We start from the raw sequence: 15476 nt of genomic DNA, 5'->3' as shown, positions 1-15476 counted from the left end.
TCACATGACATTTTTCCACAGCTAATCGCTTAGAATATCTGGAAAGCGGCAGTTGTGAGGCTTGTGATGGCAGTTTAAGCAGCTTCAGTGGGAAGACTGCATTACTGTGGCTTGGTTTGAAAGTCCACTATTGTGTCTGGGTGAGCAGTCTCCTTTTACATTTTGGCAATGACATTTTTATCCACCATCCACGATACAGTTTCTCTCAGCTTTGTGGAAATTGCCGCACCCCCCACCCCCTCCCTTAAATACCCTTGGAGGCGGATAGTGCCGCAGGTGTGCGTGCTTATAAAACGGTGATGGGGACGGACGGATGGAAAGCGAGCGCTGTTTGGGTGCCGTGCTCGTGAAAAGGCAACCTGCTGATTGAGTTGTCACATTCACAGGTGGAGTAATAAAACTAAACAGGCCAATTACTGTAGATGGAGAAGAGTAGACAGCAGAGGGATCCAATATGTCCTCCCCTATAATACCCTGATGTGACAAAGAGGGAAGCTGTTATCTAGATAACTCACTTGTGTACGTTTATGGTCGGCTAAGCAAAGAAGCAACACATTTAAAAAAATAAATTAATCACAAACTGTTCGAAAGAGATCATGAGGATAATTGGAAATTTAGCAAAGGGAGAAGAGCAAATGAACGTCTGCTAGGATGACTTATGATCACCACTAACGTCTGGATAGAAATAATAAACTACTGCATTGCCATCTAGTGTACAAATAGATGAATTACACACGTTTGGTAAAAAACCTGTGTATGGGGTGATGCTTTTTGGGGGGGATGGACACATTTTAATACTGAAACCCACTACTAATGTTATTACTTTTCCATATATTTATGCAATTAAGAAAAATAAACGTGAAAAAAAGGAATCCGAGCAGGCACGAGGTGACTTCTATTTCAACGGAGCACTTAGACCGACCAATGCAATACGTTTACAATCAATCAATCTAACAAACAGGGAGAATCAGGAATTGATGAGATAAGCAAATAACATTTATTACTTCCAGTTGCATCAACAAGAGAAAGGTGTCGTGAACTTTGTGGCGCTCGTATGATACTGTCTGCAAATGGGAAAACCAGGGTAACGATAAAAAATAAATGTCTACTGTATGTGTAAAGCATACAGTAGACATCTCATGTCTGGGCACTATGCTCAACCCCCCCCCCACACACACACTTTCTCTCCTTTATAAAGGCCGGTGTCTGTGGGGTGTGGGCTCAGAGTCCTGGCCCTCCGGCGAATATGAGCTCCAGGGCAGCCTGGATGTCACCATTTGTGGCCTGCAGCGCCCTCAGCATCAGATCCTCGTCCTGGATCCCCATGTCCCTCAGCTGCTGCATTTGGGACTGCCAGCGGCCCTGGCACAACAAAAACACATTCACCGAATGAGCATCTCGTCCAAAGAGCCGCCGGTCTAGAGCAGCGACCTTCTTGCCTTATTTCAGCTCTCCATAAACTATTTACCGCTGCGGTGTATCTGCTCACAATGATCCCACATAACAAATCGTCTGCCACTAAAGCCCGTTAAGGTCTAAATAGGATTTGATACTATCTTTGCCAAATGACCGAGTCGACAGCCTCACTTGTAGCGCGGTCATGTTGGAAGCTTGCAGAGCTTGCTGTAGGGCCTGGCTGAAGAGGTCGTTACTGACTGGGGTCCCTGTTGGCATCGGGCCGACGCCACCGGGGGGGTCCGCCTTCGTAAAAAAAAAACAAGAAGAACAAAAAAATATATATATAAATAACCCATCTGCAAAATACGTAGAAATGTCTTTTGAAATAAGTTCGTAAAAAATATAAACTCGCCCCCCAAACGTAAATACACCCCACCTGGCTTGAAGTTGTCGGAGTGACCGCGCTGCTGTCAGGAGTGCTGGCGAGGGCCAAGGCGGTCGCCAGCTCGCTCTGCGTTATTGGTCGAGGGCCCGTCGCTCCACTGTGGCTCAGAGACACTGGCCGTATTCCCGCCGAGCCCCCTGCCCTGCTGGAGGGGCCTGCTGGGCTGCCCTGGTACACACACACACATATATATAGACACACAAATAGCCCCCAGCGTGGTCACTTCTCATCCAACACGATATCAGATATCGAGAGTTTAGAGCGGAGTGACTCACAGACTGGAAATCGTCCTCGTCGTCGGACATGCCCTCAAACATGAAGCCCCCTGCCAGAGAAGAAGAACATTTGTAGGAAAAACACACCATTAAAAAAAAAAAGAGGGCAGCCGAGCGACAGCAAGCAGCTGAAGCATCATCCCTTAACTGTCATCGACTCCTCACCCGGCATATCGCTGTAGGAACCGGCAGAGACGTTGCGAGAGGAGCCGGCGCTGGCTTGAGGGGGTATGCTGCCTGCCACGGAGTGCAGGACCAGGATGATGGCGTTGACGAGGGCTGGGTGTGAACTGATCAATCTACAAAAAATAAAAGGACGGTAGAGCTTAGATGTAAATCTAAATGACCTTCCACTCCGCCCCCACCCCCATAATGGTTCACGTTAGAGCCCATGACGGAGACGAGCCGCACTCACATATCCAGCATGTTAGGGTCTGTGAACTGCACAAAGAGATCTTTGTCTTGGAGCACCCCTGAACACACGAAAGGGGCGTCAGGGGAAATGTTATCATTTGCATATTTGCACGTTACGAAGAGATGGCATAACAGTGTCAAGCAAACCAAGCGGGTCTCACCTAGAGCAATTGGGTCTGACCTGAGGCCCGGCGTAGCCACGATGATCTGATCCAAAGATTCTTTATTTGTCAGCATTTTATATACCTGTGTAACACAAAATTAAAAATATGTTGTCTGTTACACAGTTGAGGGTTATTAAACCAAATGAATTATTAAGCAACAGTTAATAATTACAGTCCTTACAACCTACAGTTTGTTGTAAGGAAATCCACATCCGGGACAATATCCATGGATCAATATCAATAGAAGCGAGTGGGACTGTATACGTTTATGTCAAATAAGCTGCCGGTCTGAAACAGATGAAGAGAATTTTCAACCAGCTCGTAGCTGCCCAGGCTCCGGTAACAGGATGACTGAAATGCATCTAGAGTGATTCTATCCGAGGTAAACGGCTGTGAACGTAGCAGCAAACTGGAGAGAAAGATGCAATCACCCAAAACAAATAGTCCCCAGGTCGAAGATGAGTGTGTCCAAAATTATTCGACAGAGCAAACGCACCAATTCGGTGAAGGACAACCTATTTGTCAACTCTTCACTGTGCATGAGGCACGGCAAAGCTACCGGACCCTACTGGACACAGCTTTTTGCCAACATCAGATAACTCGAGACGGGTTTAGAATGAAGGAGCTCAACATCACGGATAATTTGTATAAACAATCCCTGTTTTCCACGTAAATGATTAAATGAGAAAATAAAATAAAGTGCATGTTGCATGTTGTGAGGTGGGGGTCATGGGCAGCATGATGTGCTTGCCCCAGTGTGTGTGTTTTCTACTCACAGAGTCTCTGTAGGCCGAGTTTAGGGAGTGAAGAGCGGCGTGAAACACCCTGAACTCCCTGGCTGCAGTTGCTCTGTTTACAGGCTCTACAAATCACAAACACCCATTCAGTTTCCTTAACAGTAAAGCATATATTTCCAATTTATAGCTTACAATCCAATATGTAGATGATGAACACGAATACCTGGATTGCTCTGTGGCTCTGGCCAAATCTTCTTCAGGATGTGTAAAGTGGATCCAGATAGAATCCCACAGGCATCCAGAGTGAGGTCGTCCTTGAGCTTCCGCCCGCAGTGGACCAGCTCTGATACCGGACACCAACAGAGATGTCAATGCAGACACAGCACACAAAAAGCACCGCTAACACGTGTGATCAACACAGCTGTAACGCACCCATGAGCTCGGGGTCCGGGATGGAGTCTGGGATCTGTGCCGCAACAAGTTGTTTCAAAGTAGAGATCCGGTATCCTCCAGGTGGGACGTCCCCCGGCATCATGTCCGGGAAGTGGAAGGTGGATTTGGGATGATCCGCCAACTTCAGGGACAGGTGCCAGTCGGAAGAAGCCATCTCTAACTTTTTCACAAACACAACACAACACAACATTAACGCGGTGTACACACTTGATCGGTAGGAAGACTGAGGTTGGTAAAACATAAAAAACAATAAACAACTTCCGTGCGCGGTGATTTGATAAAAGTATACGTACGTTACAACATACGAAAAAAAATAGCCGTTAGTCGAATAATTCAATTATTTTAAACGAAACGGATTATTACCTCATTCATGTTTGCTGAGGGAAGGGGGTCACGTTAGCAGACCATCACAAACCCCGGCTAGCTCCTTAGCTTTGTTAGAAAAATGAAAAAGCCGATTCGCAGAATTAAATGAAACGTTATCTCCTCGCAACGTGTCTCCGGCGAAGAACTACCCCTCCATGCGATCCTAAAACTCACGTTAGGTCAAGCATAAACACCACGAGAACAGCCGTGCGTGAAAGAACAGCACATTCACTCACTCACTCACCATTTTATTGTTGACACTCGATTCACTTCCTGGTTTTAGTCACGTGGTGTACGTAACGTTTACGTCTGCTGCTCCAAACCGTTTTTTCTTTATACATCGATGATCCAAAGCAATGCGTTTTACTACTCGCGCTCATTCATTGCATTTCTAGCCATTTAACTAATTTGCACCCTGATTTTTCCGGCTGCATATTAAAGATTATATTAAGTTTCAAGATAAGATAATATGTTGGACTGATAAGTTTATTTACACTATGCATAAAAAAATCAGTTTCAGTTGTCAAAAGACAAGCTCAGTGTGATTCAAAAATTACATTTGAAAAACTGTATGCGGTGTTAAAACAAAATATAAGTGTGATACAAGTGTGTTCACAAATGGTTAACTCGGGGGGGTCGGGTCATCTTTCTCCCCCGTCGGTGTGACATCACTGCTGGACAAATCAGCGAGGAGGGGTTTCTGGGGAGAACCAAACCTATTGAACCTGCCCACGATCAAAAAGCCTCACATCCGCCCTCCAGACAAAGTACGGGCACATCTGCAGCACTTCTACCGAGCTTTGTCGTGAGAGGAATGAACCACCCCGGAGAATAACATCTGCTGTGCCGCACAGAGGAAAGACTCCACGCCGCTGGACCGAGTCCCGCCCTCCTAATATGGTAAGCGTGGACAATAAGAAAGACACAATAGAGTTTGGGGGCAGCGCGCGAGCTAACGGGAAAAGGTTGTCACACCTACGCAAAAAAAGGATAACTTCGAACTTCGGTTATTCTCGAAGACGTTCAACAGCTGGCGGAGATGAGAAGAACCGCGTTAACTCAAGCAGCGGTGAGGGGGGGGGGGGGGGGGTACATAGTTGGCTCCATTCATTGGTCCCATGTCACGTCTGCTACTTTTTTTGATGGTCGTTTAGCTACAAGCCACACAGCAGATATAAGGTTTCACAGACATCTGGGGCGCCCCCTTCAGGCGGAACGTCCACACTGCAGCCAGCGATGCGGTTCAGCGTGTGACGGCAACGCTCCAGAACTCGAAGGGGGGTTTATGAAAGGAACAGTTATGAGTTTCTTTCTGGGCCTGATCCCCCCCTCCCCCTGTACATCATGTGCATGTATATGCAAGACAACATAATGTGCACACAACATTATAATATCTGGCAAAGAGTCCTGCTTTTTGTTGTGACTGTAACTTCAATGCAAAAACCTTCAGCCCCCATCTCTAAAACTACATTTTACCATCCAATATTATTATTTCGACACCCCTAGTAGACGTGGTTTTTATTTTTTTTGCAATTTAGAAATACACATTTTTTTAAATACACTTTTTATTTTGGTCCTTTCTTTGTGGTAAAAAGTCTCATGATCAGCAGGAAGTAGCAACATTTTGGTCTCAAGAAAATCCCAGAAGCAAATGATATGATTCAATTTTGTGCTAAAAACATATTAAACCCTATTACGTTATAAACCCCTATTATGTTAGTCAACATGCACCATCCACAAATACCAAAGGGAAAAATAAATGAAGTGGATAAATAAGTTCAAGTGACTTATTGGTAGCTGAAAAAAGTTATAATATATAACGGTCAGCAGGGGATATTTCCTCTTTACAAATCCTCCTGCAACAGCGTCATCCATACAGCTAAACACAATAACTTTTACAAGTTAAACCATATTGTAGTATGTTGTCTTCTGTCTCTCTCTGGTTGTGGATTAAATAAACTCTATAATAATAAAAAGGGACCTGCGGTTCAAGACCCAAGAACAGAGCGCAACGCAAATCATAAGGGTCAATAAATAATAGAATATAGTTCATCGCAAAGCGTAATGACAGGAGGTGTATGTTCTCCAAGACGCAGTGAGGACCTTGCCTGGCCTCATGGTGCTCTTCTCACACTATGAGGCAGCTGTGGTCAGCTGGCAGCTGCAGCTTCCTGTGGAACGTGCAAAGATGTTATTTGAACCGTTCTGACTTGTGTAGGAAATGATTTCTGACATAGCCGAGAGATAATTGTGTTATTTTGCACTATACACGGTGCTCTTTCACGTTATTATTATTATCATTTTGTTGCCGGGTTGTGAATGCATTGCAGCTTGACGGTTCATAATATTATTTAATCTCCATAATAATGCACACAAATGTCGATCTGCAATATGATAGAGGTTACTCCAAATTGGCTCCCGTGGCTTTACAAAAATGAGATATGGAGTATCTGTCACATTGCATACTGTTCCTATCCACTTTTCTGTTCTTGAGAAGACCCACTGGCCCAGTTCTTACCGCCTCAGTAACTACTTATCAGTGAGATGCACGTATTGTTTGTTATTGGTTTGCTGTATGACACTGATGCATGGCCGTGTTCCAATGGTGAACGTAAGTGTCAGCAGTTAAAACTTTTCTTGACGTTTATTAAGCTCTTCTTTCTTTAGTTGGACAAGCTAATGTCTAATTAGACTATTTCACTCAACAACTGCAGGGAACATTTCCCTCCATGAAGTGAATTCAGTCACCCGAGGGATTCCCCCGACGTGGTCCTTCATGCAACCGGAGACTTCCAGGTTGGAAACGTCCCTGGGTTGAATGCTTCCCGATAGCGGGAGGAGGTTGGCAATGGTGCTGGCAGACAGTCAGTCAGATTCATTATCCTCATGGTGCTTAAGTACGGCTTTGTCATTTAGGAGAAGGGTGGACTCAAAAACAGAAGTTCCAATAAAAAGACAAAGTGCCAGATTTCTCATTAGACAACGACTCTAATGTTCTGTGATACTTCACAGTCATTTATCTTTCCTTGGACCACAGCAAGAAGCTTAATAATCCATATCGCAGTGTCAAAATGAAATACACTGGTGATAACGGCTCAAAAGATGACGACCAAATTCGTGAGACTCTTAAACAGTCTGTCAGCGAACGATTTCTTTTCAATTTGAATGGTCTGAATAAAGAACCAGCGATAGCTTTGATATGTTATTGTGATGCTGTGATGGACAACTGAGCTTTTTTTTAAAAAACAACCATCAATAATCGCAAACTTCAAGGTTATTCTGTCGTTATATTCTTAAGCCCCCAAGTGTTTTCATCTCCGACAGGAAAGTGAGTCATTAAAGTCGAGTCCTAAAATGAAAGGAGGAACACAGCGGTTGCTTGCTGGCACGGCCTCGGTTAAGTAGTTGAGTCATCCGGTAAAAAGCTTTGATGGCTTCCCGGAGTCTGGAGGAAAGGGGCCGAGTCAGACTTTGGTGCGTCGGCACATTTCAAGTTCCTAATCTTTCCCCTTCTGGTCTTTTCTTCAGTTAATATTCACGCACCTCGTTGAAGCCCGTTCTCTCTGCTTCTGAAGCTAAACACGTTTGACCATTCAGATCCTGTTGAGTTGGTCTCCGTCTGAAAGTCCACCCAGCAAATGGTTCCTCGGCAAGGAAGCAGCTCTCCTGCCCACATCCTCTCTGCCGAGGCCATGAATGGAAAACGTTTTAGTTGAGCGCGAGGAGGGGTAAGAGCTGACATCCATAAAATCATTCATAGTAAGAAAAAATATCTCTGTTGTTGAGTGATTGGCGTATTACACCGTTTAACATCATCAAAGCTGAGAAACATTCACAGTGATCACTGTAAATGTTGAGTAAGAAATTCTCATTCAATAAACAAAACAAAAATACTAATAAAGGTTGGTTTAAAATCTTTGGGTGGACTCGAAGAAGATCCGGAGACAAGAACGTTATTATATAACAGATGTAATAAAAAAGTGATTGTGATATAGTAGCTCTCAAACAAGGACTCGACCAGCATCAGCAGTCCACAGTCCCCCAACAGCTGTCACACAGTCCCTGTCTGTGCTTAAGCTTGTGAGCCACGAACAGAGGATGACATCATGTCACGAACACGTTCCATCACACAGGCGTAGTCACCTCTCATTGGTTAAACATGCTGCTCTCTATATTCGAACCGTCCATTTTTGTAGTTCTAATGCAGTAGCTTCATTATAAACAGGGTTTTTTTTGCACAGCTCGGTACCTGGTAGGCCTACAGCCTCCATTTAGATTAAGTGCATAAAACATGTTCCTAGTGAGGTAATAAAAATGACTTTGTGCTACGTAACGAACACACGTCGTCATAACGCTCGCTGCTCCTTATTGTTTATTTCCCTCTAAGCATCGTGATTTACACTCAGACATTCGGGGCGGTGGTGCAGTGGTCGCCTCACAGCAAGAAGGGTTCATCCCCAAAAAATGGCACCACAACAAATACAGATATGAACAGTGGTAGAGGGGGTCGTAGAGCGGGGGAGAGGGTCGTTTTTCTCTGCCTCTTCTGGCTCTTAAAGTAGTCTTTTCCCTCTTGGAAGCTGAGGAGAGAGCTTGGCTCAGCTCTTTGCACCCAACTCTGGAAGTCCCCATCTGTCAGCACTCCCCCTGCGCAGACAGAAGGCTCGACCGGGCCAGAGACCACACCTAAACCGTCCCATTCAGATACATTTGGCAAACTGAAAAAGACAAAGACTTAACTGTTTTTTTGTTTTACCTCAATCTGCCATTTGCACTTACAGTCGTATTTTGCGGCGCTATTGTTGTGCCTTGTTATTGCAATCTTCCCCCTCTCCAGACATCTGTGTGTGTGTTTTTTTCTCCCCCTGCAGCGCCGTGTCTGAAGGAGTTGACCTGCGGTTCGAATCCACGCTGGAAAAGCATGCTGTCCCTCCTGCTTCCCGCATTGCTGGCCATCCAAGCTCTGGGTGGGTGTCGCCCCCGCCTCTGCCTCGCCATTATCATCAGAGTCACCTCACTGGGAGATGCCAGTGCTTGTTAAACAATATGCCCTGCAGGGCCTATTAGTCCCGCCCGTCCCCCCCCCCCCTCCCCTCTACTCCCCTTTCAAGGGCTTTACTGGGCAAAACCGTTTAAATGAGGCTACTCTCAGAAATAACATGCCAATGGTTTAGAAGTTATAAACTAAACCATCAAGACAGATTGACAAAGTACACATTCTTATTTATATAGACGTTAAGGTAAGCTTATACAAGGTTACAACCGTGCATGTGTTTTATATATTTCTGTGATAACTCATCTTGTCAAAGCGAACAGCTTTGACCTTTTCCAGTCAGCTGAGGAGCAGCGCTCGGGGCTCGGCTGAGGCCCTCTAGAAAGGTGCTAAAAGTGCAGTTTCTGTGCTGTGACTCAGGCACTGTGGTGTGGAAGTCATCTTCTTATTTCATAACACGGAGGCAGCAGGGCGGCGGCTGAGGATTCATAACTCACGCACTCAAAAGTTTTACTTCGGTGGAATTGATGAGCGGAGGGAAAAAAACGTGAGTCATCAGAAAGGGAGACGAATGACCTGCGCAGGCACGATAACGTCTCACGACACGGGGAATAAAAGAAAAAAGGGAAGGGAGTTTGGAATGTCAAAAGAGGGATCGACAGGACATTTATTTTAACACCAACCTTTTTTTCCGGTCCTTGTGTGTGGCTGTAAATTCTTATAAAAAATGCTGTGCCTCTATATCAATGAGGAGCCCGCAGAAGTTGTTTAAATGCCTCAACTGGACTCATGCATACTAAATAGTACAAACGACCCACAGGGTTCACAAGTAACTTTTACCGTTGGGGGGCCTTTTCTGCTCTCTGCTTGGATCTGACACAGCCTCCTATCAGCCATCAGTGTTGCACATTTCAACCTTGACTCAGTGGACACGAGTGTCTTCAGTGGTTCATTAGGGACCTAGTCTCTCCCAGCTCCAGTGGGCCTGCAGCCTGCTTGTTACTGGAGGAGGAGGAGGAGGAGGAGGAGGAGGAGGAGGAGGAGGAGGAGGTGTCGGGGCCTGATGGAACTCTTTAACTCACGGCTAATGGGCTATTGTTGCTCCCACAATGATTCTGTTTCTCTCTGCTAACTGGAGCACTAAGTGAATTAGCCGGAGTCTAGTTTGATGCTATGGTCTACCATGATGACACCGCTTGCTTTGCGCAGCTTATTTGGCTCGTGTAACTTCCACTTTGCAGGCAAAAAACATCCATATTTGTGGGTGCAGTGGCACGGACAAATAAATGCTGTCCTCTTTTTTTACCTGTTGCAAAATTGCGGGAATGTTCAAAGTATAGGGGAATTAACGGGAATTAACAGGAATAAACTGAAAATGTTGGGGTAATTTAACTGCATTTACGTTGTCATAAGCGGACAAGCATGTAAACATTCTAATACAACTTTTAAAAAGGACACTCTTTACTTTATGGACATTTTGTGTTACAGAGAAATAGACACGGTTCTATCTGATAACGCCATTATTGTAACCAGCAATAATGGTTGATGTGGTTTGCGAGGCGTCAGTCAGCCACCTTTCTAACATTAGCACGTTAGCCTACGTTAGATAGCCTAACGTTCTTTCAGCGCACCAACGGCACACGTTATCATCTACGCAACTGTCTTAAAAGACCGTTCGAAAACAATGTTTTTATTAGATATCTTCACCCGTAAAAATATCTGGAGTCAGACACCCGTCTTGACGAGACGTCAGGGCAGTAAGACAGCTATCTTACTGTCGAGAGTTTTCGAACATAGCCAGTAATCCCACTCCCACTCATGTCAGCTCAAAATTGATACATTGAGCTTTTCTCCAACCATGAGCTGTCAGTTTGTTAATAATGACTAGCAGCTTGTTTGTCTTATCAATAATATATTTACCCCTGTAATATCGTCAAAACTTGTGCTCAGATGCAGTTGTGTGGCCTCAATAGTCCTGCTGTGGTGTGATAAGTTTTTGATGGACCCCGAAAGTATACACTTGTGTACTTTCGTGCGGAGATACATACATCCTACTCTCACTCCTGTAAAAAGTTACTCTAATTATACAAATAAACTTGGTATTAAAATGAACATGGCTTCAGTTCACCAAGTAATCAATATGCTCGGTAATGCCAAAGACGTTCAAAAACAACAGAAGGTTTTATGTTTACGTGCATGTTTCTGGCAGACAATGTTCACATCCAGCAGCAAAACACATCTTCTTATCACAACATCGGTCCTGCTGGAGGAAAAGAACACAAGTACAGGCAGCACGCGACAACACTGTCATCCCAACGCGGCAGCGTCGCCTCTGCGGCTCCCAGCTGTGTCCTGACTCAGTCGCCAGATGATGGATCGTGCTCTGTGAAATCTCCCCTTGATGTTGCTCATTCAGCGCCGCACAGCTGTTGCAAGAGACTCCCCTCTAAAAGGGCTTCCGTGTGCTTGTGCTGAAATGCACTATTGGAGGACGTCAAAGTTATAAAAAAACGCGCCTCTCCAGCCCCGGTCTGCCTTTGACCCTTCACGCTGCCGCTGGGTTATAATGGCTCAGCTTTATTTTTCACCGCGCTCATTATTACCCAGAGTGGTTACAAGTGTCAGCAAAATGCGTGAAAATGTCATTGCGTATGTACAGTAATGACGGAACAGTTGCACCGTGCACGCTGGTGTTCTTGGCCCGGTCCAGCGCAGCGCTGTCAGCCAGCGGCACAGCTAACAGGAGGCCGTACGGCTAATTGCTCGCCGTTGTCAGTCTCTGTTGAGTTAGCAGAGCACAGCCGCCGGGCTGCCAGAGCTTCGCCGTGCCCGAACAATGAAAGTGGAATTTGTATTCACTCCAATGCAGAAAAAGAAAAACCTAAGCTGACCTAATTTCCCTCCCGGTGATGGGGAGCTGTAAGGTGATTCGAATTAATCAGCGTAATTGGATAGATCGCATCACGCGTGGTAGTCGCAAACTGCGCGCTCGCGCCCCTAACCCTCTCCGGTGTACTTTTTAAAAAGGTCCACTAACTATGAATGCCCTCTTCCTGTGTCCTCCTTTTCTCTTCACAGCAATTGATTCTGCAGAGAGGGGACACTTTAGCCTGTGTTGAAATTCAATTTAGGGGCATTAGCCCACATCTGTGATGTTCTGGCTAATTTGCTGGCGTCCGGCGAAGTATCCTTTTAAAAAACAACGGAGGACTGGCTCAGGCGAAGATTGGTTTCGCTGCAATGCATACGTAATGAGCGGCCTCTGCCGGCTCGCCCGCGTCTCACGGGCTCCGCCGCTCACAGTGGAGCTCATTGGAGCTGAGTGCTTTACCCAACGAGCACCTCATGATTATTTCAACACGTCTTCAAAAATTCTGCCTCGTGGGATCGTTGAAACATTGATACACGGTTAATATGCCTGGGACTGCAGTTCCGGAGGGGGGCATATGTGGGCCTGTTGCGTGCCTGGTGGGCCGCGATGAATGGCTAGAGCGGATGCTGATCTGTGCTGGGGAAAAAAAGGGCGTCAGGGGAGGCCGACGCAGGGGGACACCCGCCTCCCCAGGGTGCAGCCTCGGCGGCGGTGATGTCAGGCGGCATTTAGACGGCACGCAGCTGGCGACACACTGACCCACGCCTGACCTGGCATCGCTCCCGAGTGCTTGGAAAGCGTGAATCGGCGAAGGCTACGAACCCGTGAAAGAGGAGGAATGATGGAAAACAGCTGCCTCATCAGAGGGGTTTCTGGCTCGTCCCGTGATGATGACCACAGCGTACGAACGCCGTCACGCCTCCAGCTCGTCCTGTAACGGTCTCTCGGGTTTTTTGAAAGACAGGGACTCTGCCTTATCTTTCCACCGTTCTTCGGGCGGTGGTATTATCGGTGTGCCGGAAGCCCATTAGCGGCTTATTGACGGGAAATGAGATCTCATACATCTGTGAAGAAGGCGACAGTGAAGGGAGCCGAGATAGGGAGCGAGAAACAGAGCAGAACTAGCGAAAATAGCACAAACATGATTCATGACGTTGTTGGAAAAAGGTCCTCACATCACCTGTATCTCTCCCTGAGAGAGGGCACTCTCACTCCACGATGAGCTCCTCCAGCAAAGATGCGGGAGGAAGAGACTACGTTTGGAGCTTAATGTTGAAAGTGACCCTGAAGTGTCACTGAAACTCATCTGTATTGTGCTTCTTCCACCGTGGGGCCAATTTGATAAACAACCTGCAAAGACACAGGCTCCATTTCGGATTTTTAATTTAATTTAAGACCAGAACACACGTGCTACGCACCCGCTCCGTTAATGTTTTCCAAATGCAAATTCTTTGAAATGGGAGTGTTATGGACTTATTGCTTTCCCCTCAGCATTTTTTTTTCACAGGGATTAGTTATATCATAAGAATAATTATAGTTATAAAAAGGCTCACACATCCTTTGAGCACAATCCTCTGATGGTTCCGAGCGAAAATGCGTTGAGCTGCAGTTCCGCTCTTCAACAGAGGGGGGCAGTGTTGTAAAAGCCTATCTGTCCTGCTTGTCTTCTAGTCCTACTGAACCCTACTGTCCTTGCAGTCTGTTAGCATTGCACCTGTTTACTTTGCTGTGTCAACATCGCCCCCTCCAGCGCTCCATTTTTTCTTTACGTGTGAAATCCTATTTATTGCACCTCAATTTGTAGGTGGTTGGTTTCCACAAGGTTCGAGCGAGACCCTCGACGTGGCCACTTAGCAATATTTAACACATGACTCCACTGATTGGCTGAATAAGTTCACAGTCTGTTACGGAGTCACCATGTTTGCCTCTACCTTTGCGTGCCGCAATGAGTCGTATTGCTTATTGAGCTGGAAGGGCCGTGGATTTGGAATCGAATGCCTTCATTTGTGCTGGACATCAATATATGAATCTCATCTGAAGTCAATTGTGAAAAGGATACTTGCATACAGATAGATACTTTGATATGTATATAATTACTCACATGAATATATTGTTTGCGTGTGTGTATGTTCGTGTCGGCTGGTGTACCTGTGTGCCAGCGCCGTGCAGACGTGTGCATTTGTTTATTTGGCCGCGGCCGGTCATGCTGATGGGAACCTCTCTGCTCCAGAGCAGCTTTGTAACAGCGTCTCCATTGTAGTGTCAGAGTACTTCGTGTCCAATTCCTCAGACAGTGTGTTGCTGTGGAGCTGTCAGGAGTCACACAGGTGTGGAATATCAATGCGCTCGCCGGCCTGTGGGTGTCTGTTTCTGCACGATAGTGTGTGTGGATATTGTTTGGAGTTTGTTGATACTGATACCACTGATACTGCTGATTGAAGCCAGCGCTAACTGATTGCTCGTACTTGGACCTGTTTCCTTCTTCAGGAGGACTACGGCAATCCGTCGCCATCCATATTTCATTTCTTTTTGATACTGCTTCTACAGAAAGTGCAACGCCGTTCATTCTGAAGCTGTTAAGTCAATAAAAAACAGCAGAACTGACATAACCATAATTTAAATTTAAATCCGCACTGACTCATACAGAACTGATCATTTCTGGCATGATTCATATTTTGAAACGAGGAGTATTCTTTCCCCCCAGAAGGGAATAAGCTGGTCGCGCTTTGCAATGATCAACAGTTTGATTCAACTCACGACCACTGGAGCATGTTGTGGCTCTCGCTGAGCTGGGATATAAATTAAACATGATCAAAGGGAAAAAATGGGGGTAGACTCTTTTTTTCAAGTCCCCTGAATTCAATTGCTTTAATTTGAGCATTGTAAGCTTGAAATATTCCATATCGAAAAATGTATTTTCATGTCAGTTAACGGATTCCTTAATTTAACCAGTTTCCACAGTGGTGGAAAAAAAAACATTAAAATGACCAATTAAAATGCTTGCAGCATTATCCATCTCTACTGTTTGTGCACTCAGTATGGTACAAACAGTCATATTACTGCCAAAAACCATGTTCAATTCAGGGAAATTGTTAGTTACCATTTTTCCATCTCAGTAGTTGCCCCCTAGCTTATTGTATTTATTTTCTCCCCACATTTATTGTTGTCCATCTCTGTGTTGAGTGGAATTGTTGATGTGGTAATGTTGCGCTGTCGGGAAATATGCAACGATCTGGCACCACTTCTGGAATATCATCCCGAGCGACGTGGACTTGTGTGTGCTTGTCTGAAACGCATATTCGCCATTTGTTGGGGCTGCACGGACGAAAGTTAGAAATATTCAGCGTTAAAGATAGCGA

At 45.6% G+C, this 15476-nt stretch overlaps 2 protein-coding genes across 8 annotated transcripts in view; one reads left to right on the top strand and one right to left on the bottom strand.

The window, feature by feature from the left end:
- Positions 1-974: 974 nt before the first annotated feature.
- On the bottom strand, positions 975-4919 carry LOC120831951 (ubiquitin-like protein 7). Of its 4 annotated transcripts, none has more exons than XM_040197918.2 (12): positions 4497-4919; positions 4250-4318; positions 3866-4046; positions 3657-3776; positions 3473-3558; positions 2694-2778; positions 2534-2591; positions 2284-2417; positions 2119-2168; positions 1835-2011; positions 1588-1701; positions 975-1362 (listed from the first exon to the last, which is right to left on the bottom strand). In XM_040197918.2, exons 2-12 carry the CDS (start codon positions 4256-4258, stop codon positions 1222-1224), a joined length of 1155 nt encoding a protein of 384 aa, XP_040053852.1. In that variant the 5' UTR covers positions 4259-4318; positions 4497-4919; the 3' UTR covers positions 975-1221. The 4 variants fall into 4 exon arrangements, with proteins under 4 accessions (XP_040053852.1, XP_040053861.1, XP_040053869.1 ...); XM_040197927.2 differs by having other exon boundaries at positions 4427-4522; XM_040197935.2 differs by lacking the exon at positions 4250-4318.
- Positions 4892-15476, top strand: part of cd276 (CD276 molecule) — a 55684-nt gene continuing 45099 nt past the window's right edge. Inside the window, exons 1-3 of one of the 4 annotated variants that reach the window (XM_040197956.2) lie at positions 5013-5152; positions 7781-7980; positions 9124-9219. In XM_040197956.2, coding sequence (XP_040053890.1) covers positions 9174-9219 — 46 coding nt within the window. In that variant the 5' untranslated portion in view covers positions 5013-5152; positions 7781-7980; positions 9124-9173. Of the gene's footprint in view, positions 5153-7780; positions 7981-9123; positions 9220-15476 lie in introns of those variants that run through there. The other 3 variants (XM_078085460.1, XM_040197947.2, XM_078085461.1) reach the window with 3 other exon arrangements.

The sequence above is a fragment of the Gasterosteus aculeatus genome, chromosome 12 (genome assembly GCF_964276395.1).
Source record: "Gasterosteus aculeatus chromosome 12, fGasAcu3.hap1.1, whole genome shotgun sequence".
NCBI classification, from domain to species: Eukaryota; Metazoa; Chordata; class Actinopteri; order Perciformes; family Gasterosteidae; genus Gasterosteus; species Gasterosteus aculeatus.
Note: the sequence above shows the minus strand (reverse complement) of the source record. Positions and strands in the feature narration are given on the sequence as shown.

Coding starts and splice junctions, on each gene's coding strand:
- LOC120831951 (XM_040197918.2), bottom strand. Junction 2,779..3,472: donor ACTCGGCCTACAGAGACTCT/GTGAGTAGAAAA, acceptor TGTGTTACACAG/GTATATAAAATGCTGACAAA. Junction 1,702..1,834: donor CTCCGACAACTTCAAGCCAG/GTGGGGTGTATT, acceptor TTTTTTACGAAG/GCGGACCCCCCCGGTGGCGT.